This window comes from Orbicella faveolata, unplaced genomic scaffold (assembly GCF_042242905.1).
Source record: "Orbicella faveolata isolate gen_17 unplaced genomic scaffold, um_ofav_v1 contig_3, whole genome shotgun sequence".
Classification (NCBI taxonomy): Eukaryota; Metazoa; Cnidaria; class Anthozoa; order Scleractinia; family Merulinidae; genus Orbicella; species Orbicella faveolata.
In genome coordinates, this window is record NW_028301558.1 from 11,563,762 (window position 1) to 11,589,106 (window position 25,345).

General features: G+C 40.2%; 3 protein-coding genes and 1 long non-coding RNA gene across 4 annotated transcripts; all 4 read right to left on the reverse strand.

The window, feature by feature from the left end:
• Positions 1 to 665: 665 nt before the first annotated feature.
• On the reverse strand, positions 666 to 7,549 carry LOC110051722 (uncharacterized). The gene is made up of 5 exons (XM_020757783.2): positions 7,376 to 7,549; positions 6,774 to 6,829; positions 2,742 to 3,956; positions 1,788 to 2,037; positions 666 to 1,135 (listed from the first exon to the last, which is right to left on the reverse strand). The coding sequence occupies exons 2-5, from the start codon at positions 6,817 to 6,819 to the stop codon at positions 874 to 876; spliced, it is 1,773 nt and encodes a 590-aa protein (XP_020613442.2). The 5' UTR covers positions 6,820 to 6,829; positions 7,376 to 7,549; the 3' UTR covers positions 666 to 873.
• A 2,348-nt stretch (positions 7,550 to 9,897) lies between these two features.
• LOC110051783 (uncharacterized) lies at positions 9,898 to 16,130 on the reverse strand. Its single transcript, XM_020757855.2, has 5 exons — positions 15,806 to 16,130; positions 15,622 to 15,699; positions 11,746 to 15,261; positions 10,978 to 11,227; positions 9,898 to 10,723 (listed from the first exon to the last, which is right to left on the reverse strand). The coding sequence occupies exons 2-5, from the start codon at positions 15,668 to 15,670 to the stop codon at positions 10,468 to 10,470; spliced, it is 4,071 nt and encodes a 1,356-aa protein (XP_020613514.2). The 5' UTR covers positions 15,671 to 15,699; positions 15,806 to 16,130; the 3' UTR covers positions 9,898 to 10,467.
• A 1,724-nt stretch (positions 16,131 to 17,854) lies between these two features.
• On the reverse strand, positions 17,855 to 21,266 carry LOC110051674 (chymotrypsinogen 2-like). Its single transcript, XM_020757732.2, has 6 exons — positions 21,146 to 21,266; positions 21,027 to 21,047; positions 20,580 to 20,894; positions 19,438 to 19,545; positions 18,684 to 19,024; positions 17,855 to 17,959 (listed from the first exon to the last, which is right to left on the reverse strand). Exons 1-5 carry the CDS (start codon positions 21,186 to 21,188, stop codon positions 18,684 to 18,686), a joined length of 828 nt encoding a protein of 275 aa, XP_020613391.1. The 5' UTR covers positions 21,189 to 21,266; the 3' UTR covers positions 17,855 to 17,959.
• A 1,221-nt stretch (positions 21,267 to 22,487) lies between these two features.
• Positions 22,488 to 25,273, reverse strand: LOC149106380 (uncharacterized). The gene is made up of 4 exons (XR_016209592.1): positions 24,432 to 25,273; positions 23,484 to 23,594; positions 23,100 to 23,240; positions 22,488 to 22,620 (listed from the first exon to the last, which is right to left on the reverse strand). It is a non-coding gene; the product is annotated as an uncharacterized LOC149106380 (long non-coding RNA).
• Positions 25,274 to 25,345: the final 72 nt, after the last annotated feature.

Below are 25,345 nucleotides of genomic sequence, written 5' to 3' on the forward strand. Positions count from 1 at the left end.
CCCTCATTAACGATTCTGTCATGGAGACGGAATCATGTAAATTAACTCATTTGATCTAAAGTTAAGCTTGCCGTGAAAACAGGTCAGTGCAGAATATGCTTAAGCAACGAGATCTTGAAGTAAAAGAGTTTGGGCGAAATTAAATATAACCAGTCGCCATTCACGAGACGAACATCACTACAAGACTGTACGCTCTGCCTTATGCGCCTGCTGACGGGCAGAGAATTGATGATGACTTTCTGCTTAGTTAGGTTCTAAAATTCCAGTGTCGTTGAATATGTGCAAGAGTGAACCGAGGGATTCTTCTGCAGGCTTTCTATCCTCTCATCTGTGCCTCCCAGTATCATCTAGTTTCTGCCAGCGCGAAAAAAAAGAAAAACACAAATGAGTGGCGAGAAATCATCTTAAATTTTCTGAATTCCTCCGTTTTTCGTGCGTACCTTCGCCTCGAGCTTAATACTGTTAAGATCACCCTATATGGGCAAAATTGCCTCGGAGCTGTGCCGGTCGCAAAATTCCTATTAAGCTTATTTGGAAAACAAGGTAGTTCATACTTTTTGAAAAAGTTTAAAACGCTTATAAAACTCTCTCATAGGACTCTCTCACGCAGAACTTGTTTTATTTGCTCCCATATTCATAGTTACTATGGAAAAAGCAGAGACTAATTAAAATTTACACAGCTTTAATAATGGGTCTACAGATTTAACGAGTTTACATTGAAGCGATCGATGTTTTTAAAAGTTATGGCTCAATATTCGAGCCCTTCTTACGTTTAGCGGTAATACACGATTACATTCTTTTTTTTTTTTTTTACTCTCATCGACTTGTTAATTAAACGCAGACATGTTAATATTGGCGAGGTGGTCTTGGGTCCTACAATAGCTTTTTGTCTCGAAGTTTATCGCAGTAGCTCGGGTCAAAAGTCCCTTTAAACACATTCTTCTTGTACTCTCCCTTGTAATTTCCAGACGGCTTAAAGCGTCCCACAACGAAGACGCAGGGCATTCCGTTTTGCTGACCAGGTGCCATTCCTATCCCGAACTCGGTGCTGTCAGACCACACCAATTGAGTGAAATGCCCTGTTGACATGCTAAACTCTCCTCGATTGAAGTCATAAGCGCATACCTCATTATACCTGAATAGAGACAAAGAGAAAAGATATAGTGGCTGAGCCAGATACATCACGAAAAATGCAATTCCTGATGGCACGATGGAGATGCTCGCGGGGTGTCATGGCACGTTTAGAGAGTATGTAGGCTTTTGGTGGGAGATTTAAGTCATTCTGAGTCGATCTAACAGTCTTAGCAAGCTTTGTTTTAACATCTTGTATGCATATATGACAGTAAATTGTTCTTCCTTAATAATTTTGTTCCCTTTCGTTGGTGTCTCGCGCTGCTGCAATAGACTAGTAATACGTTTTCACATAGTTTTTGGTTGCCACATCTAAAGGGTGGTTTTTAGTGTTTTTATTTTTGGATCTGGTGTAACACAGGTTCAAACTGTTAGACTAACCGATAGTTGTAATATGCAAGAATACAGATTATGGTATTAGACAGAATACATCTACGTCAGATGTCTGACTGACGCATCCTCTATTTAAATTAAATGTCTCGTCTTAGGGTAGTCAGAATAACTTGATGGTACATCATGAGGCGTAAAAGGAAGCGGGCTACAGAACTAGACTGAATTTGACCCACGGCACGAAAGGAGCACTCCTCTCGGTAACATTTTTTTTTTGATAGTCAGGAGAAAGAAGAGAAAATACATTACAGTAAAAATGTTATCACCAGTTCGTTATGGCCTCCTTTGCAGTAAGAGGTACTCCATATTGCTTGCAGCCCATGGCAAGGTTCTCTCCTTCGTCCAGGTGTTTCACAGCAACATAGTCATGTTGAAGTGATCCCATGCTGGCGATCTTCTCGGCATACTTTTTAGCTTGAAGACTAAGCTCGGGGCTTAACTTCATTGGGAGTGCTCGATGTATCTTACGGAAAGCGTTGGTTGTGGTAACTGCGTCATCTTCAAACTCCTTATCACCTAAAAATATATGTATAATTATGTGATTATATCATACCAAATGACGTCATAATATTTCAAAACTCAAGTGGAACCACGAGCGACAAGCGACCTTGCATCTATTGTCTATAGGATTTTAGGGCATGGACCGAAAAATGTGGTCACAATAACACCAAAAATTTACCAGGGCGCGCTGTAGTTCTTGAGATCACTTTTTTCGCTTGAAGACGACGAGTTTCTCGAAAATTCCGCGCCAAATTTCCCAGTTGGCATTTCAGAACTTGACGGTTCCGGTTTCTTGGAACGTTTGCGGCATTTTGTAAGTTCTCAGTCCCTTGAATTGCGTCATAGGTTAAATCATGTTCGTGTTCTGTACTATCATGGACCACAGCTCTCGACCAGTTAGCCCCCAAGAACGTTCCAATTAACGTAAACTATGAGTACTTTAAGACTAAGCCGTCAGAATATTTTTTAATTGGCCAAAGAAAGTATTTGTTTTGCCATTCTGTAACTTTCAGTTCAGGTCAGCTAGCAAAGCAAAAACTCAGCCATGACTTGGTTAGTTCGCCAGTTGGGTTTCAGGGTTTTACAACTTCAGAGTCGTTGCCTGTTTTGGCCTCGAGCCCTAATTGGCTTATTGGCTGATTTGATGGCTTTAGTTTGGAATTATGACTATCATTATTTTTATAACCAGTGTTTACCAAGCGTTCTCATCATTCGCTTACTTTGCAACTGCATTTCCTTTTCCCCTCCTTCAGCCTTCATGGGTGAAGTAAGTAATTTGGCACTCGTTTGTTTACTTCCGAATCGTTCTGCTTGTCCCGGCTTCTGGCCTACTTCTTCCAAGCCTCCTTTGTTGCCAGCCTCGGGTTTATGGAACTCCCCGGAGCAAGCTACAGATGTAATAACAGCACCGTTCGCTCCTTTAGTGGTTTTCCAGTGACAATTGGGCCCGAGATTTTCGTGGAGCCCCAGTTTCGTTTGTTTATCAGTTATCAGTTTCGAAGCTTCAGCCACTTTGCTGTCGTTTTTCCCGTTTCCGTAATTTCGTATTCCAGGTATGTTGAAAGGGAAATGTCCAACGTCAATGTTTTGATTTTCCGACTCAGGCTTTATGTTCGAGGCCACGGAGATGTCAGTCTGGTTTTCTTTTGGACTGGTAGTTTTGTAATTCGTCCCAACATTTTGCCCATTCACTGCGATTGTGACGATTTTGTTGGGGGCATTTTCTTCAGTAGGGTTCTCTTGGTCACCGTTGGCCAAAGAGTTATTTCCCAGGCCTATCGTTACTCCGCTGGGTGAGGTAGGTCTAGCAGGAGTTTTTACTGTTATGGCTACACCTGGCGCCTTAGAAATGGTGCCGTTGGTCAGCTTTTCTTGGTCTTTCCCTTGGTTGAGACCTTCTTTCATCTTTTGCGGCAGCTCCTGAGATAACGCTAGTTGTGCGTTAGAAGATTCTTCTGATTCACTCATTGGATGTTGCTCCGTACCGTTGACTTGCTTCTGTTCAGTTTTAAGCAGGTCAGTAGTACCAACCGATTCTTGATGTTGTTGGATGGCTTCCCCTTGCTGATTGGACAATGGCTCTGGTCCCTGTAACTTGGTAATCGTTTGATTGACAGCTGCCTCTTTTTCTTGAGTTCCTTGGGGGGCTTTCTGATCCGTGGCTCCCACAGCTGTAGCATCTGTGATGTTGGCTTTAATATCGCTTGCTCTGGGTCGTTCATGAAACAGAGGACTTCCGCTCAAGAGAACAAAATCTTGAAGTGGAGTGGGGACCGTTTCTCGCTGTGCACCGGTTGCTACAACATGCGTTGGTGAGTGGTGTCTTGCACACGGCTTATGCTGGTGTTTAGAACCATGTGCAGTACTTCTGTCACCGAGTAAGTCGTTCTTCTTGTGGTGGTGTCCTTTGTGAGGTAGGGTTAAGCCCTCGATCACTACAAGGCCCAAAACAGAACCAAAATACTAATATTAGAAGGTATAGACAAAAGGGTAGGGAAATATTCTTTAAACAAAATGTGTATAAGAATTTACTGAGTAAATGCTTTGTTAAAATACTGTACAGATATGTTTCTTCGCCTGCATTAACAAGATGATAACATGCTTACAACATAACAGCAAAGCGCCTTAGTAAAGTCGTGCTGTCAAACTCATGGCGTGAAGTAAGTTATCTTCTCTCCGCGAAGGAAATTTATTTCCATTGGTAATTTTATGAAAGAGCTGAGTCATAGCTTTAGCTTTGCATCATCGACATTTATAATGCCCTTAGATAGCTAGAGGGACTCGAACAACTCGATGATGCACGCAAAAGCGTGAAAGAATTGTTAGTTAACCAAAGATTACTAGCTCGGCTTTGTCTTATCAACGACTAAACTGTTCTAGACCTTAATTTAAGGGGGTAGGATACCCTCAAATGGACCAAAAAGTTTGTTTAAATATGGTGAAGAAAGATCAATTGTGTGCTATTGCGCTCAAGAAGAGAAATTAAATTTCTAGAGTTTTACTCAAAAGCGTTGCTATGGAAACCAGCCACAGCCTTTTGAGGTAGTGTTTTATAGTATTGACGCCAACACTTCCTGCTCTTTTACAAAACAAGATTTGACTGTCAAATAAGCATATCGTGTAAGTTTCTGTTTTGTTCTGTGCAATGAACCTAAGTTTTGACAGTTAACTCTTATCTTCAGTGCTTTTACAGGCTTTATTTGGAAATAACCTTATTTTTTACCACACCCAGTGGAAAAATCATGTCATGTCACGTGACAGACCTTAAAATGTTACGATTTTTTTGGTTTGTAACATCACGACACTGTTGGTCTTTGATGAGCCCAAGTTTCGGGAATTCTACTTAAAAACCTTGCAAAGTAGAAATGTTGGCGCGAAGTCAGTCGATACAAAAGTAAACTTTTGAGAAAAATGCACTTTAAGTTTCTTACACGAAGTATTAAGCATTTAACGAGCCACAAATAGCGGGGGGGTGCAGATTGGATCTCGGGGGAGGGGGTGCAATGGTTGTTCTATTTTGTAAAAAGTTACCGCAGTTGTGGGAAATATTCCTTTTCATAAGGGAAATGAATGAGCCTGTGATGGCAATTTCAGGCAAAGCTTTTCACAAATAAATATACCAATCGAGTTGTGCATGTCTTAAAAGTTTTTTCTAAATAGTCTCGTTCATATAAGTTAAAAATAATCTATTTTTTTGGTCACGTTCTTATAGTAAACAGTCGTTGCTATGGCCGTTGCTACGTGAAAAACTTATACCACTGTGTACTTTCCTTAAATTTCACACTCATATGGAAGGAAATTCGGCAAGACCGTTTCAGAGTTTTTTTTGACAAGTCCTCAAGGGTCTTAAGCCTGGTATTTCCAAGAAATTGAATTTTTCATGAACATCGCCATAATGTAAGGTATCCTACCCCCTTAAGGAAAACGGAGAAGCGATATTATTCAGACAGCTACATAGCCTGTGTGTGGGTATTACATCTGTACTTATTCCCGTCAGATTTGTCTTGTCCAATACTCTTCACGGTCTACACAGTTTGAAACAAAATTTAAAGTCCCGGGAAAGCTCGTATTCTGATTTACTGTGCATCTTTTATTATTGCGTTCTTTCTAATCGGGTAATGCAGAAAAATTTTGTTATTTATCTTTCTGTGGACACCAATTTGCCCCCCCCCCCCCCCAAAAAAAATTATTCAGGGACGAATGACGTCATCTCAATGCTCGTCCGTGTGCTTTCTTTCGAGTTTTATGCAATATTGCGAACTTTCGTGCGTCGAAGCAGTTTATTGTACCTTACTGTAGCGGATAAGTTGTTTATTTAAAGTTCGAAGTCTGTGTTAATGGAATTTAAAACCGTTGCAGACATGGCTTCACGAAATTTGTACGACTTCTCGTACGAACAGAAAGCTGTAGTTTGGCTGCATGTTGTGTACCCTCTTCTCTTTTCAATTCGACCAAAACCAACGCTGCTTTCTGCTGAGTAGATCAAAGGAGGAACTGTGTAGTTTCACTTCGCTGGCCTAGATTTCTGTGCGCAAATTAAAGTGTTTACATAGGAAAAGTGTTCAACTCCCACAGGATTGTGTTGGTACACAAACATGTTCTAAGTTTCATTGTTTCGGAAACAAAAATGCCCTGTAGGTGTTCCCCAAAGCCAAGGCGAATCAAGGTCGTGTTCGTAAACAGAATAATCGTCCTAGTTTTGGTAATAAAAGCACGTCGTCTCGCATACCGACGGAACAGGAATCGTTTGTGTCGATTTACACGGTCAGTATAAATTATGGACTGTGGGTTGGGGACTGCGGACTACGGACTAGGTATAAAACATGGACTCAGGTTTAAAACGCGGACTGCGGACTAAATGCGGCCTACCAGCTGCAGTCCGTGTTTTTTTGCTGACCGGTCCTAACTAATATTACGTAATACATGTATAAACGAGAACAAACCCTCTTGAATGCACGTGCTTTGCGATCAATTCATTTGTTTTCGCTCCTGCTGGAGGGAGGCCAATTTCAGTCTACCTAGCAGCTCAGGCACAAAATGCTGTTCCTAGATTTTTTGCTTTTATAACATACCAAACCTACCAAAATTCGAACGCACTCTTTAGTCTGCGATTACTACAAGTCCAAAACATATTCTTTTATGTCGTTTTCCTAGGCAATCGCTATATATGCAAATTCAAGGGACGTTGTCTATTTCCTATTTGGCTGTAAAACAACACATATAAGTTTCAGATCAAATGATGTAACACTCACCGCACTGCAAAAGTATAAACGCTGCTATGGATCTCAAACAGCTCATTTCGTTAACTCTGCAGTGAGAAGATATCAATAAAATTGAATCTTTTATAAAGCTTTTAGCTAGACAAAATGCAGCTTAAATTACTATTAAGCAGCACTCCCTTCTGCTCAGTCAAAAGGGCTCTAAGATGAATCTGGTCCTATGAGAGACCGAAAGGTCAGTTTACGAAATATCGGCTTGTGGCGACCGCGATAATGTGGAGAACAGCAAGAATTTCCGATCGACACTTCGCTACGATCAGCGTGCGTGTTAGAATTGCAAGAGTTGATATTATCCGCTGGTTATCGAAATTGTTTGTTGATCAAAAAGCTCAGCGAGATCAACTTTGTTACATGTATCGTTTCACCGCCCGTCTCATGACCGGAAAGTAATGCTGGAAATACGTTCATAAGTTCAATTCTTCAGTTCGAGTTAGGATACAAAGTGCCGATGAACAAAAAAAGATAAAGGATTTAGTTTCTAATTTAGACAACGTTAAGAAAGGAAAAACCAAAGTACTGTTTCCTAATACAAATAAATGGTATTGCCTCAGTAAACAGTTTCTTGCAGTACAAACCTGTGAATGTCAGCGAGTAAACACGGCCTTGTTTACAACTGGCAGTGAAGTATAAACGGTCGTTCACGTCCTCCTATTGTTTCCTTTCTACTTTTCTGAAAAATTTTCCGAGGGTTAGGATTATTTTTCAACAGTAATATAAAATATGCATCGTACTAGATGCAAAACTCTTGAAGACCTACAAGTTGAAACAATTATCTCATGCCTAGACTAACAAGATACGGGTATGTCAAGGACTTTTTAACGCTTGAAGAATTCTGGTACTTTTCAAACCTGCCAATTTATCCTGTTTAACACTCAAGCAGTTTATTCCAGTGATATTGCAGGACGAGTCAAAAATTGGCCACACAAAATGAAGGAGAAAAAAGAAAACACATGATATACCATACAAATCTGACAATACACGGACCTTGTGCTTCTTTTTTTTTAGATGGCGAAGAAATTATTATCGTAAGGGATTTTAATTTTAAAAAGAATATGGGATGCTGCGTTTACAAAGGCACTTATGGTCGGGGTACATTTAAAGTATATCCCATGATTTCTGACTATCTACGAAATGTGAAAGAACTTATTGAAGAGGTTCTGTGTGAAAAAAACAGGAGTAGTCCGACAGTTGTCATATATGATCCAAGTCTCTCAAGATAGGGGGCTTTATTATGACTAAAATGACAACGCATAAGTCTATATCCGTGATACGGTTAAATATGGCGGGAGTTTATTAAAATTTGATCGTTGGATTTTACTGTGCAGTTATTCTCCAAACTGGCGCTAGTGGTCGGGGGTACTCTACAAAGTTTTGTACTGGGAGGCTCCGCCCCAGAGTCAAACCCTTTACCCTTTTGTATAAAACTTTGAATTTTATACAGCAAAGGTACCCCTTTCACCTAGCTAAAGAACACTGCAGCCTTTCTCCAAACCCTTGGAATGAATTTAATAAACAATACTACAGGAAAACATCAAACATTGCCAGAAGAGATGTTAACCATTATTAAAGGACAAGTACCATTTACTCAGTTCCCCTACCCTGTTGTATACCTCAACTGGTGAATTCCCTACTCTTTTATATACCTCAAGTTCGAAAAAGGTGCCCCTTTCAGGCGGGGTCTCCCCGTGTAGTCTATTATAGGGAGAAACAAGCGATTGGCACGAGACCATTTTCATTTCGATTTCAAGTTTCTTAACCAATCATATGAACAAATTCAACTAAATCATCACTAGTCCTGGCTCTCCTCTGGGAGAATAGGGCCATAAAATTCAACTCGGAAAAGCCATGCCTTTAATGGCTTTAAAGTTACTAGCGTTCAAAGTTGGTGGGTCTCTCAGTCCCCCTCCCCCCATCACCACCGGCCTGAACTGATACTTCCAAATCCAACTTCAATTCGACCAACGATAGCTCGTGACTTTATGGCGGATGTGTGTTGCTGAGAAAAAAAAAAACTTCAATTGACCTGGGCGTGTGGAGAAGACTTTCTGTTGCGGCTTAATTGACTATACTACGAGGTCGAGGGAAAGCAAGATGTGACTTGATGCTGCGTCAAGACGAGGTACGGGCAATATGGCAAAAAAGCAAGATGGATAAAACCTGCATTACGAGCGGATGATTAATAACGTGAACCAGGGTTCAGGATATCAGTGGTAGAAAAAAATACATAAACCGGAGAAATATGTGACAGTCAGTAAGAGTAAAATGATTCACACCGAGAAATTAATTTTCTGGTGAAAAAGGACTAACCTTGAGTGAAATTAAAATTATGTCCTGTGGAGTTGCTCCTCCAGCGACCTAATCAGGACAGGTGGTCGTGTACGAGTGTCGGGGCTAGTGTATGAGATAAACAACTACGAAATTGCTACTGAATCAGTTCTTAAAAACTGGCGGCGTCCACACTACGCCGGAGAAAATTGATAACGCAGCTTTATTTCTACGGTTAGGCCTATCGTCCACAATAATCCGTCACGAAAACGGAGCTTTTCGAAAACGCTGTTCAAGGAAGAGAAATTTGAAAACGATGGCTTTTTCGCTGTCGTGTCGACGGAAAACATTTTGAAAACGGAGCTTTTCGAAAAGAATGTAGTCATGATTATCAAGTGATCTCCTTACCCCAGTTTTCCTCAAACGCAAATCGAAAATAACCTGTGATTGTTGCATTTTTAAATTCCTCCAGCGAAGCTGAGGACGGGTCCGTCCTTAGAGTCTTTATGCATTATCCTTTACACGTGCTTGTTTGGGGATAATAAAGCCTCGTGCCTGCTCATGCGATCACCGCACACTCGCGCAGTTCTTTTTTCTTTTTTTTGGGGGGGGGGGGGGGGGCGGAGGACTAACAGGCAATTCCCTCTATGAGACCGGCGAGCCGCAGGGAATCATGGTAGTTGTATTCCTGAAAAAGAAATACCCAATCCAAAAAGATGAATACAACTACCATGATTCCCTCCAGGCACGTCTCATGGTGGGAATTGTCCATTATGGTACAAGGATTGTAATAACAACTTCTGCTTCCGTAAGAATATCACAACAGTCACTATACCTTTCATCTCCAATATTTATTATAAAGCAAATTTATTCATTTCATTTCTTTTACATTTATTTATAACAATATTTCTTTACACTGATTAAGAACAGGTTTGAGCCACTCAGAAAAAAATACAGTTTTCTCATAATTGTACTGCAGGCTGCAGATTTACAGATTGCATCTGGATTAAGCATCAAACTGGAAAACATTTTTGGATTTTTAAGATTCTGATAAGCAGCACTCAATTTCAAAATGACTATTTAAAATAAAAGTACCGCGAAAAGAAACAAATAAATAAATATCTCCAAAGCAGGCCTAATGTCATTAGGTGCAGCGCCCGCTACGGAGAAACTTCAACTGACCACAAAATTTGTTTAATTACAGTTATTTTTAAATTTACACATTTCCTTATTAGTCTTTTCAGGCAGCCTGGGAAATAATGCATAAGAAGGTGATTTAAAACCTCTAAAATGAGTCAATCTCAATCATTCTATCTGCTGAAAGCGATCTTACGTTCTTACGACTAGATGCAAATTTATGGCAAACTTAAATTTTCAGCTATGAACACAGATGTTGTTATAGCTACTTCTTAACGTTATTGCAATATTCTTCGTTGAAGTTTCCTCTTAGCACTTGGTCCCGAAATTCCCCCATCATATTACCCGCGATTTCATAACGCCCGACAACATAGATACATGGCATGCCATTCTGTGTTGCCTTTCCCTGTCCTATGCCAAGCTTAGTGCTGTCCTTCCATACCACCTGGGTAAAGTGGCCAGTGCCAGAACTGAATCCGCCATCAGGAAATCTGTAACCAGGTTTGCAGACCTCGTCGTACCTTAATGTGGCATAACAAAACAAGTCTTCGTTAGAAAATAATGCTGAAGTATATGAACAGTTACACTCTGAAGCCCCTCTGCGAATGTCTTAATGTATTTTACTTCTAGAGTCTGTGCATGTGGTGTACTAGCTATCGCTCAAGGTACTGCGTTCTGTATAATCATCGTTAATTTAACCTGGCAGAAGTGCTGGTAAAGTAATCTTGACTAGTATCAAAGAACTGAAAAATACTATAAATGTTTCAGAACATACCACATCTTAGTCGCAGATTCTCCTGTCAGGGGAGTGCCATTAGAAGAGCACGCGTATGCCAAATTTTCGCCGACTGACTCTCCTCTTTCTGCCCGAGAGGAATGCAGTAGCTGTCCCATATTTGCAATCTTCTGTGCATATGCCTTAGCTTGGTTAGAAAGATCTCGACTTAAAGACATGTCTGGAACTCCATGTGTCTTGCGATATTTGTTGTGCGTCTTTAAAGCTTCTTCCTCAAAATCTGAATCACCTATTTTGAAAGACATGAATAAATGTGTAATGATTATTACCCTTACATCACTAGTTCACATGAATTCTGATTTCCTGGTACACTATAGTTCCTGAAATAAATTGATTTTAAAATGCCGAATAAGGAAACGAATTACTAGATAAATAATATGTACTAAACAACAGTCTTAAAGATCACACGAAAAAACATAAATTGGATGGAAAATGCCTAAATGAGACGAACGAACATTTACATGCACAATCACATAAATTTAAGGGTTTTTGTAAAACTTCTGTTGTTTTCATTCTTGTCCAAACTGTTAATTCCACGACAATCATCAAATGAACCAGTCTGGTAACAATGAGCAGCTCAGGCTGGTCGAGGTCATTCCTCGCTACATGGCGATGGTTTCCTCTTTTTTCCTCGCTTTTTTTTTTCTTTTTTTTTTTTTTTTTTCATTTTAGTTCGATAACGTGCACACATTTTATATTATCTCTAACTACAGTTATGGGAGAATGAGGGAAATGGAAAATGCTTACCCTGTGGCTCGTTAGAATTGGTACTGCTTCCACCAAGGGCGCCGCCTCCACCAATCGATGGGCTAGGGGATGGACTAGGTTGGGCAAGTGTTGGTCTATACCTATACCTTGGCCGTCGTCCTTGCCTTGGTCTTCTAAGCCTTTGTCCCCATGCTGGTCTATTAGGACGTCTCAGGTTATATTGCCAGCTCCAAGGATATCTTCTCCGACCATTCACTTCAGGTCCCCTTTCCGGGGTGCTATCTATTCTGTGCTCCACGTAATGGGTCGTTTTTCGACTGTTCAAAAGTGGAATACCCTTTGCCATCTTTAAAAAATAAACAATCTTTTGATTTCTGTTGTCGTGTTCATTTTCTTTATTTAGTTGGCTGTTCTGCCTTTCTTCAGAAGGTTCTCTTGTGTCGTTTCTTATTCCCAAAAAAGGCATTAGTTTCTGCCCTTCGATTAATTCTTTAGAATTGTCCGCTACCGGCATCACGTTACCTTCTTCTGGGGTTCCAACATTAACTTCATGTGGCTTATAACCTAATCCAGTTGGTCTTGGCGAGTTTTGTGAGCTTTCTACTGGTTTTTCACTTGTATTAGGCCTACTTTGGGCATCACTTGGCGATATTTCCATACTTTGTTCTTCTTGGTGTAAACTTGCATCGTTGATGAACCTGTCTTCATGATCAGGTTTGTTATCGACTTTATTCGATGAAAGCATGTGATCTGATGTTTCACTTTGCGTTGTTGAATCCATGTTACTACTACTCAAAGGCCTAACTCTATTTGACTCTGAGACGGGCGGCAATGCTTCATCTGACTGCTGTCTCTGTTCTTTTTCTAACGACTCATTTTGATCTGACGTGTCACTAGAACCAAAATTAGTCGCAGTTTGATGTTCCGTGCTACTTTGCAATGAGTCTACGGGCTGTTGTTCTTGGTTCAGGTTTGCACCGTTGTCTGAATCTGTTGAAGACACCCCGTTTGATGTATCTTTCTGCTTTGTTCCTTCCATTTGGCTGCTTCTCAAGGGAAAATCTTCTCCTGCCTCACTACCTGCCTCAGAGCTTGATATAGATGCCTCGACTGGCTGTTGCTCTACGTTCTGTTGCAATTCCCCATTTTCATGGCCAAACATCTTCGGATTACTACCCTCCCGATCGGAAAGCGAAGACTGCTCCTCTTTATCACCTTCTCTTTGGTTTTCTGTGTGTCCTTGTGACTTGACTGAACTGTCACTCGACGCAACGTTTGTGTCAACCCCAGGCGCAATGCTACTTTCTAGCGCCTCCTGTGGTTGAGGCGAGTCAACTCCGTTTGCAAATGTACTTTCATGATCCGGCAGTTTATCAAGTGTTCCTTTCTGTCTCATTGCCTCAGATTCTTCAGAGCTGCGGTCATTTGGTAATTCCTTATTCTGATGACTAAAAGCCGTCGAAATGCTTCCTTCCCCGTATGGACGTGAAGACGATATCTCATTAGTAGCTCCATTTGGAATAGACGCTTGTCCTAGAGAGTTGATTGAACTGGCGCTCGATTCTTCATTTTTATTACGTTCATGTTCAACACTACTTTGTGATGTTTCCTCCTGTTCCTTTTGTGGGAAAGAATCATTCGTAGAGGTATCTTCGTGTTGCGGTGGGGCGTCCACTGCACTCGCCGGGAACATTTGTTGTGATATATCTTGCTGTGTTTCTATTTCATTGTGGTTAGTATTTGAAGCCTCAGGGTTGGTACGCGATCCTTCAACTGACTGTTCTCTCTGGTCTTTGGTCAAGTCCTCATTCCGATTACTTGACTCTGCTGGGCTACTACCCTCTCGAAATGGAAGTGAAGGTGGTGTTATATTTGATGAATCATGTTCTTCTGATTTTTCAACAGAAAATGTATTATCAGGAATAGCACTTTGCATAGGAGTTGCATGGTTACTTTCTCCTTGCGATGGTCCTGTCGTTATCTTGCGCGTGAGCTCCTGATCAAATGAACTTTCTATTATCTTATGGGGTCGCAGTTGATTGATAAATTCGTCTACTCGAGAATCCCCTTCATTTTGAGTAGAACTCTGTAAGGGCATTGTCATGGATTCATTCGTTTTCTCAATCGGTATTTTCCTTGACTCAAGAGCGACGCGAGAGTTCTGATCCCCTATGTTAGCGTGATTATTCATATTCGGTGGCCCACTTGCCCCTTCCGTGTGCTCATGATTTTGATGTAAAGGTTGCCGACCAAGTTGTTCGTACGAGGTATCTACTTTGCCGTTTTCAGCGTCTATGGCAGTTGAAGTTGGGATGAATTCACTCTGTAACTGTATGTTTTTATTTCCGAGTTTGGAAATTTCTTCGTTGGTCCCGAAACCATTTGATAAAGCAGGAGAGGTCCCTGACTCTTTTTCAGATGGTTCCACACCTTTGGGAAGTTCATCCATGCTTGGTTGGTGTAATGAATTCGCTGGCCTCTCATATTCAGTAGGTCCAGTTGTAATATTTGAATGAAATTCGTGGTGTTGTTGCCCGCCAACGCGATATCCCTGCTTTTCTACAAATCGTCCTTGATTATAAACACTTGAAACTAACAGGTTTGACTCCTCGTCATACGATTTGACATTAATTTTGTCGGACAGTTTGTTGTTAACTTGCTCTTCCCCAGCAAACGGACCAGTACCATCTACGTTACCAGCAAAATTCTCTTGCGTTTTACCTGTTACCAAGATTTGGTGCACTTGTTCCACAGGACGATCACTAAGTGGATTCTCGGCGGATTTCCCCCTATGTTGATAATGGTTATTTGCTTCTTTGTAATTTCCAGATAAAGGGGTCGCCTTGAGATGTTTCATTTGCGACAAATCTCCTGATACTTCGTGTATTTGTGTGTATTTTGCATTTTCCAATCTTTCACTTTTTGAGTTGTAGGGGGATGCATTCGAAGAAGATTGTTGATTTGCATCATAATTCTCTGTATTTTTCTGCACTTCTTTTCCTACCTCACTTGATGGAGATGTTTGAAAGTGCTGATTCTCCTTTGGTTTCTCGTTAACAGCAATTCCCACCACACCCTCCCCTGTATGAACTTCCTTTTGAATTTGGACACTGTCTTCCTCCTTGGTGTGGTCATTGCTCTTATCGGCTTGCAGCTTGGCGAAACCTGTACCCTTATTTCGGTCACGCTCTTGGGTCCTATCAGACTCCGAAACTGGTGTACCGTTCAAGAGCGGAGCCCCAGTGAATAGTGCCTCGGTGTAGCTATAACCGTCATCCGATGGATATCCTTCCGAAGATGTTTGCAGCGTTGCCGCAAGATCAGTGCCTGGTTTATTATGATGATGATGGTGGTGGTGGGTTCCTTTGGAAGGCTCGCCGTTTAGTTTGTCTGATTCGCCTCTGAGCTTAGAGGAAAGAATCATGCCCAGCCCCTTGCGATTATGCTCATCCTCGATGGGGTTTCCCATAAGTAGTACATAGTGAGACTTATATTTCGGTATAGACTCCTTTTTGCTGTGCTTCTTCTTTATGGACTTAGAGAGTGTATTTTTCGCTGCAAGTGTAAAGCAAACGCACCCACTGAGAATCATACATTTTGCTACATTATGGTCAGGGTCGAAATTACACTTTATTAAGAATTTTAAAAATTAAAACCAAACGTTGACGTAACCTAAGGGAAAAAGATAACAACGTCCTTTTCTGTGAGTTCGCAAAATAACGATGCATTGTAAATAAGTAAATATTTGGACAATATAGATAGCTTGACGATGGCAGTCAACTTTAAAGACGATGCCTTAATTATTTTTATGCTACTTATTAGCCACCAAACCATTTGCTTATGTAACAAGAGGAAGTAACTTTTCTCCTATTTCCCTTGAGGAAGAAGTACTCCCTGATTACTTTAGAAACTTACCAAGAACGAGAGCCATAAGAGCGAACGCAAGTTTCAGCCTAAACATCATGGTACTTTTGAGTACTGACTGCAAGGAAACTGTGAGTAAACTGCTGTTAAAAAGCTTTCATCGCATATAAAAGCAAGAATCAGAACACAACTCTCGAACATTTCTACGGCTCGAAAATAATTCTTCCGAACTCACCGTCCAACGCAAATGAGGGAGAAATGTAGATTAGAGAGTTATCATGGGGAGTTGTCTTTTTCAGCCTTGTGTCACCTGAAGTGCCTCAAGCTGTGAACTTCAGTTTTGTTGAAAAAGAAGAAGAACTATTTTCTTATTTCTTGTGTTCGTTTTCGTTAGACAAGACACCTAAAATCGACAAACGACAAACAAAAGCTATCAGCGAATTTTTTTCACGGTAGCTTCCTCTGCGTGTATTACTTCATGTTTTGTTTAATTTCAAAACAGGTAAGGTCACAAAACTCAAGTACTGCCATTAACCTTGACAGCTTGACAATTCCTTGCTCTTTTCTGACAGGGCACTCTCGCGGCGAGTTTGTTACATTTCTCGTCACAGAGGTCCTAAAAGTAAGATTGACACCTTCCCTCGTAAGCGAATGTCCCTAGCTTGAACATCAAGATGAAAATATAAAGCGAATTGCTGAAGGACAGAAAATTTTAACTGGCTTTAAGACACGACGACAACATCTGAAAACGTCTACCCGACTTTTTCAACTTGACATCACGTGCACGAGTAACCAATCACGGCAACGCTCTTCAGTTTCATGGCTTCACTGCACTTGCAATCCTCGACAACACTAAACTATTGTATTTAGGGTTTCAATTACTGAAAAAAGTCCTTTGGGTTTTGACTTAAAAAGTTAATCAATGCTTACACTATTAATTTCATTTTGATAAGTCAAGTTACGTTTTTTTAATCAAAGAGCAAAGTGTTGGTTTGAATCGACGAAACAAAACACGTATTGATGTCCATAATATTAATTCGCTTTGATTTTAAAAATACTTACAAGGCTAAAAAAGTTCATCGTAAAAACAGAACTTTTTCGACAGTAGGTCATCTTCAGAGTAATATGATCTCGTGTCGAAAACGTTCGATTTTTACTTTTAACTTTTTTAGCCTTGTAAATAGAAATTATTTTCCAAACACGTATCGTTTAATGATAATGGATGTTAAAAATAATGAAAACCGATTTTGACGAGGATATAAAGTATGTGTGACCACCGAACATATCTAGAGTGGACTTAAAGAAATATCGTACCCATTCTCTTTTACGACAAATGTGCAATCAACGCCTCGTGAACTGATTAGAACCATGCATAGGAATAGGTCAGAAGTGGATGAAATTCAAACTATCAAACTATCTTAGCAGGCATGACGGGGGATTGCAATTAGAGGAACATTGCTTCTGCAGATACCATCCTCAATTGCGTAATGGTTACCTGAGTTCATTTAACGTAATCTTGTACCCTTATAAAATAATAACTTGTTACCTCGTTACCCTGAGTTACCTTGTTATTTTGTTATCCGGTAAAACCGTTACGCTGATACCTTATTACCTGTCTTATTCTGTTACCTTGTTACATTGTTACTTTGTTACCTTATTACCTTAGCGAAATGTTACCCTCTGGTTACCTAATTGCCTTGTAACCTTGTACTGTTACCCTGTCACTTTGTTACTCTGGTACCTTGCAGTACCTTGCTACCCTTTTAGCCTGTTTCCTTGTCACCTTGGCCCTTCCAGACTTTGCTACTTTGTTCCTTGTCACCTTGTTCCTTTGATGCCTTCTAGCTTTGTTACTTTGTTATTTTGTTACCTTGTTATTTTGTTGCCTTGTTAAAAGAGGCAAGGGCGGCAAACGTTGGCAAGGCAGGTAAGGTCTTGGGATACACCTAATACTATTCTCATTTTAATATGTAGCCGGGAAGCTCTGGCCTAGTTTAAAGACTGATATATTCTAGTGGTCGAAAAATTAATGTTCCCATCAAACCTTCGTCGATCATTCAGCCTTACGATGAACAAGACTTTGAACAAGGCAATATGAACGAGAAAAGCCCAAGCAAAACGAGCAAAACGTTCTACTCGATGTGTGTCATGGGGAGATTATGGAATTTATGCTGAAAGTCCCCCTGAGAGCAAACTTCAGAAGCTTCATAACCGTGATATCAGATTTAGGAATGCTGAAACGGAAGTAAGCACGTGCCCGAAAATAACAACTGCATGACGCATCTTATTATTATTTTGTTATTTTATTCTCTATTACATCATTCTGAAGTGAACATTCCGCTACTCGATATGACGTTTCAAATCTCCAGGCTTTTTGTCTATGGATTAGCTGAAATTCAAAATACAAAAACGGTAAACGCATTGACACAATAAATTCACAATACTATTCACTACCTACTTTGAGACAACGTCTCCACTTACAAGCTCGAGTTAATAATATTTCAACATTGGCTATTGATAAAAAGTCCCTTTTGGTTTTATAAACAATCCTAAATAATCGAACTTGACCTTTTCATTGCGCAATATCTCTCTTTTATTATATTAATCATTTGCAACATTTTTGGTTGTACTATCTAGGAGATACGCAGCTAAACAAAGAACGATTGAAACACTTCCTATACACAAGCTACTCTGCACACTACAAGTCACGTGATCTACCCTTAAGCCATCGGTGACTTACTCTCTGGTAGATAGACTGGTCTGCAAGGGGCAGCGGTTTGATTAATGCTTAAGTCGAGAGAAGTCAACTTTCTTAGAACCATCTAACTTTTTCATCTAATTTGTACGATTCTTTCTTATTCTTTTCAGTGACTATCATTTATTCTACAAAAGGAAAGAAGTCTACATAACACAAACTGGCAAGGACGGCAACATGGAGTCATTAGCTACTTTAATACTAGGTATGAATCTACAGAGGTTAACACTGAAATCATGGCCAGTGCACTTTGTAAGCAATACGCCAAGACCTTCCACAGTGGTAAGACATTAAATTTATCATTGCGACAGCATAAGAGCATGGGAAGCTTTGAGACCTTCCTTACTCCCTCCCTTACTTAGCTGCTGATGTAGCTGTTTATCCAGCCAGTAAACTTGCTGACTCTAGCGTTAACAGAGTAATGTCCCGGATGACAACCACCTGAACCCCAGCTGACCACACCCTGTAAGATCCATCTGCCTCTAGAATCCTTGCACACTATTGGTCCACCGCTGTCAGTGTTGCAAGTGCTGATGGGGCTTGAGCCGCCATGGCCCGTACAGAACATGGCGTTGGTTACAGGAATACCAGAATCTTTGTTGTCTTCCTCGCACTCTGATTGGCTAACTGTGGGAAGCATGGCTTGTTTAAGAGTGTCAGCTTGACTGTTCCAGTCCTCAGGGATTGTCAAGCCCCACCCTGCGAAAACAAGAACAACAACAACAACAACAATTTGCGGTATACTAACAGAATACACTGACCGTTCGTACAACTGACACTACAGTAATATAGGACAAATGTAATGGCAAATATCTCGACTATGGAACTAGTCTTCTACATCGGAACACAGCTAGCTAGAGTGAAATGAACTCTAAAGCGCACAGAATTTAGCTAGAGTAAGAGAAATCTAATGGCTTCTTCAATTTGAATTCGCAAAAAAAAAAATAAGCGCAAAAAGTGCACTTTGGGGGCACTTACTCGTGGAGATGTATTATGAATTGTTATTATCTCATCACTTAATTATAAAACAAAGCGACAAGGGGAGATTACCACGTAACTTGTCACGCTCTCATTGAACGATCAGTTGCTTAGCAAATTAAAGTAATATTTACCAGTGGCATAGCACTTCTTTCCAGCCGGAATGTTGTAGCCTTGATAAGGAAGGCAAACTAAGCCCACTTGACGATTCAAAATGGCGGGACGGTTGAGCTTGATCAATGCTAATTAGAAACAAAGATATATAATAGAATTGAAAAAAGCGTTTTGCAATGGTCATGAATGCTCTTGTTCTGAAAAGTCGTTTTCAACTCCGCGAGAAGAAAGAAGAGGTGAGAGAAAAAAGCAGATTTTTTTCGAGTATAAGTACAAGATGGAATACTATACAAGTACGACTTTTCAATTCTTGTTTGCAGGCTTTATATTATCAGGTCACCTATCCAACTCATCCCACGAGTAACCCTCTCTACTTAAAACCAACATGAAGAGTGAGGGCTCTAGAAACGTCACTAGTTTGAATTCGAAAATCGTATCCTTACTCAATCTCTTACACGTAGTCCAATCTAAAGGTGCCTAATCGAGAGCTGGAGAGACAAGCCGTGCGTGGGAATTGGAAGAACTAACTCCGCTCACACTGGGGATCTCACTCATTCATCCACTCATCCATCCATCCATTCATTCATTCATTCATTCATTCATTCGTTCGTTCGTTCGTTCGTTCGTTCATCTTCCATTCAGTCAGTCATTCATTCATTCATTCATTCATTCATTCATTCATTCATTCATTCATTCATTCATTCATCCATTCATTCATTCAGTCATTCCTTTGTTCGTTCTTGCATTCGTTCACCTTTTCATTTGTTCATTGGTTGATTGATTGATTGATTGACTGATTGATTGATTGATTGACTGATTGATTGATTGACTGACTGACTGACTGACTGATTGATTGATTGATTGATTGATTGATTGATTGATTGATTGATGGATGGATTGATTCTCTCATTCATTCATTTTTTTGCTCGTTCGTCGGTTTTTTTTTTGTTTTTTTTTTTTTCAGAATATACTTCCGCTAGCTAGGTGACGAGTTTGATTTTTTTGTTAACCTGATTCTCTAACATCTTCAGTTTACTACGATATCAACATTTCCCACTGCATAGAAATTTAGCCATCAACCAGATACCAGAATACATTACTTCTATTAGCGACTAGAAAAACTCGATATGTTGTCATAAAACTAGCTACTGGCTTCACTTACCGATATCATTATTCACCATGGAAGGTTTATCGTACTGTGGGTGTACAACGATGTTTGCCACGTCAAACACCTGCTCGTATCCTTCTCGTGTGCTTCTTCGGTGCTCGCCGAGAGTTATTTTAAATTCACGGTAATTTTCCGGCTTCTGAGCATGGTTTACACAGTGTGCCGCGGTTACAATCCACTGGGGGCTCACCAAGGCGCCTCCACAGTGATGTCCTCCAAGGTGATTTATCTGGACCATCCAGGGCCATGAGTTGGGGAGCGCATTATGACCACTAATGATCCTGGTCTTTGGGCGGACCCCACAAGTGGCTGAGGAAAGTATTTAGTCTTATATATTTCCCTTTGTTTTCATTAACAGTCATATACAGCCATAACATAAGGAATATTTTGAGGAAAGGACAACAAAACTGAACGACATGACAGAAAAAAGGAATTTTGTACCTTCGATGCTGGTTAGAAGTCCTGGATAAAGGAAAAGATAAACATATGTAAAGAAATAAAGAGAAAATTAATATTTACAACTGAAACAGTAAATGTGTGCATCTTTAGACTCGTTATACCTGAGCCACACAGCAATACAGCAACACCAACAACACCAAACATCTTTTCATTCACGTTTTTGTTCCTACAAGAACGCCGCGCCGTGCAAAGGTTTTGCTAAATGTTCTTTAACTGGGAAACGTTTCTTCGGTTTTGATACAAACGGTTTAAACAGCTTAACAGCTTATAAAAACATCATTTCATTGGTGTTGGTAGGCTGATTGTAAAAGAAATTAAAAATCTGTTGGCGGGTTGTCAAATATCATGACATGATAAAACAATTTTATTACATGACTGAGACAATCACTTCATTGTGATTGGCCTAGAGCGGGTCAATTTATAGTTAATTACGATTTGAAATTCTAAGAATTTTTAAAACTCCAAGTCACGTATTGTATTGTTTTGCAGCATGTTCTATACCGCATGTTCTATGTTGTGTCTGTGTCAAAAAATCTAATTCTAGGTAGCTGGCATGTAGTACAAGCAGAAATGTTGGTGTTTAGACCAGCTGGAAAATCATGTAAAAATTGTTTGCAAGGAAAACTAAATAGAATGAAATTAATAAAAAAAAATGTAATCCCAGCGTTTATTTGGGATAAGTCTGGGATACCTAAGGCGGCGGAAACTAGGAACAGAGGAAAGGATTTTCCGGCATGACGAAACCTTTTACAAAAGAAAAAAGACATATTCAAAGAGGTGGCGTCACTAAGACGATCTTTTAATTCATAGCTGAGAGTTAAGAGTGCCTTTAAGGCTCCCTATTACGGTACCATGAATTTTTGTCACCGAGGAGATAAAATCTCAATATATATCGTTATAGTTTCACGTAATCTGTATTTTGTGGTTTGTATATATTTTTACTATGTTAAGGAGTTTAATGTTGTCATTATTTCTGTTTTTGCCTGTACTTTTGTATGTTTATTCCCGTTTCTTGTTGTTTACTAGGTCGGGTACTGAACGTACTTCAATAAAACTCAATAAAGATTCAAAATCATATACGGACGAAAACGACAAGCGAACAAATGCAGGTCGGTCCGGGGAGGTATCAAAATTTTAACTGTCAGCAGAGAAATGGCGAGTTTTATAATCATTAATTAAGATTTGACGTCTGCTGGATTTAGTTATACATAAGAAATGGACTGAAATTTTAACTGAAAAGGTGAGAGACACCCAAACGTTAACTAACGACTGAGATATATTTTCGGTACCTCTACCAGGGCCCTCCACTAAAGAAAGAAAAGGAAAGCGAGGAGTGAACTGGGGTGTGGGCTTGCAGAGGGAAGTTCAGATCCCCTGTCCCTACATAATTACGCGCTGCGAACATGCTTACACAAGTTAACTTATCATAAATTACTACAAAGCGATTTAAATTTTGTAATTTTATTTCAGAGGCATCGTGATAACTTTAAACTCCTAGTGGGAGAAAACATCAGACTGACATCTTTCCCTCTCTACAAATCGTATCTAATCTTGATTAGCCCCGACCAAGTCATTCCTGCAACGGAAAAACTTGATTGTAAACTTGGTGACATGTATAGAACGCGCTGTATAAGTTGTTGGGCTACAGCATGAAAGGTACATCATTTGAGTGAAAGTACTCAGATACAGTGGCTTGTTCCCCTAGCTTAAGTTAATTGGAAAAGTCTGGAACAGCCTTGCAAAGCGAGAAGGAACAGTGTTTTCAGACCTCGGTTTGAAACGTAACTCAACATTTTGTTCATTTGAAATAATCTGACGACTACGACCATGGATGAGCACAAACGAAAACAACAGAAAGAACAGATGAGTGGATGAACAAACAAAGGATTCAAGGAAGAGAGGAAGGAAGGAAGGAGCAAACGAACGAACGTAGGGACGAACGAACGAACGAGCGAACATACGTACGAACGAACGAACGAACGAACGAACGAACGAACGAACGAACGAACGAACGAACGTATAGTACGAACTGCAATGGGTGTAAATACTACTCACTTTACATGGGGCACGTACAGCACAGTTGACCCTCAGGGCATGCTGGGTGAGGAGAGCCCGAGCAGTCACCTCTGGTACAGCTTGTTCCACAGTATCTGTAGTCATACCCAGGCTCACAATTGTCTTCTGAGTCATTTACAGCTGAGAATAGACGAATACACTGTCAGAATAGGTTATTCAGTTAAAGCTCATCTACTGATTTTTGATTGCCAGTGTTCAGCAAGTGAGCATAAACATATATATAATCTTCGTAAATAAAAACACACAGCTTTAATAAACGAGTGAAGAATGGACAGGGAGGATTCATCATAACAACGAGCGACTTAGATCTAACTAAAATAAACCAAACATGAGACCGTCTCTTAAAAAGTCAAGTTTATGTACCTCCAGGCTTGGACTCAACAAACTCGGCGAGTAGGAAAATGGCAAGAAGTGAGAAAACTACGAACATCTTCGTGTTGTATTTGATCCTTGGAAATCACACAGAAATAGAACCTACAATGAAGCAGAGTAGAGATTCTGAAGGTGAATTTTGCTTGAGTTTCTGGTCCCATCTTTCCTGGCCATAGATGACTAAATCTGTCAAAAAGTCTTCCTCGCCAAATCAATTTAAGACAACTTTAACTGAATCAGTACGTTCCACTGTAACAATTTTGACTTTACGTAGGACCAGAGTCAATGAATAATAGCATCATTTAGTGAAGTCCAGTTTACCTGGACGATAGAACTAAAATATGAGATAAAACGAAATAGAAATGTTTTTCTTTTAGTGGTCAGTGGTCAGTTATCGGCACAAAAAAAATATTTAACGAGCTTAACGTTGATAAATCATAACATCATTCTGGAAAAATATTCACGACTATTCAGTAGTCAGAGTTCGAAACTGGATTGCTTGAATCTAATGTATGCCTACTTGATAAATTCAATATACGAGTATTTCAGGTTTCTTTATTGATGAAAAACTCACGTTTACTGACCAAATTATTACAAAAAAAGAACTTGAAAACTGAATCAACTAATCCGGCTACCATTTTATAGTTTCCACAAAACGTGAGGGCCTGCAACTACATATAATTTACCGCGATTTTCTATATTTGGCGCCCTTTTTCTATCGATTTCATCCCTGTGTTTTGATTAGGCAAAGTGTTAGTGTTTCTCAGCTTAAACTCAAGTACTCTGCGTATCGAACGTTCCTTTCTTTTCCTTTTCTTTTCTCACTTCGACCCAATTTTCGCGCAGCTTGGATGTAGAAAACGTAATTTCTACGACAATTTGTACGGGAATGCGTTCTTCACAGGGCCAGAAACCAAGGAAGTTGTATTTTTCACCCACCTTTAGAAAACGAAATATCTTGATTAGGGTTCCAGTTTGTTTCAAACTGGGAACAGCTGAAACCGAATATTTAATATTTTTGTGTGAGTACAGCTGTCCTCACATAGCTGAAGAGCGAGCGAATCTAAGTTCAAAGCTTTTTTTTTTTTGATTTGGGCGATAGACTGATATGACTTCAAATAACGATGTCGCCTCAGGTGTAAGTTTTTAATAAGACTCGTGTACAATGTGTCAATCAAAGTAAAACTTACCACACAGTTGTATAATTGAGGATGGACAACAACTTTAGTGGCGCCATCAAGTCGCCACAGCTGGGTATAGTGACGAGTGTTTGACCGAACATCATGTCCTCTGAAGTCTCCTAGACTGCTGGTAGTCTATTTTTCTCTCAAAATTCAGCATGGGCAATGAGGCGAGACGCTTTGGCCCAAAAGGGAGTGGGACGAGACATGGGTGCGGCACGCAGGTCTCGCCTTCTTCCTTACTCGGCGATACCATACCGCCCATGTGCCGTCTTCTTCCCCACTCGGCCACATACCGCCATTTTGCGTTCGCGATGTGGGATTTGCTTTTTTTTTTTTTTTTTCACTGGGAAAACGGGATTTGGGTCATGAAAAGAGGACTGGATTTTGGGGAAAAGTAGGCTTTTAAGTCACCCGCCCCCCTCCGTTAAGAACCCTCATAAAACCAAGGCTGTTTACACATAGTAGCCTATGGTTTACAGCACCTTTTCCGCGTTTGACTAAATTTCAAATGGTGACTGTCTTGTGCCTACTGCGAGTATGGGTTGAGGTCTAGGGCGGGTTTTGTAAAGTATTAGCTCTTGGGGGTCCTATAACCCTACCCCCCCCCCCCCGGGACATACTAACATGAAGCAGCGCTCGGGAGAATTTGAAATGAAATAGCAATAAGAA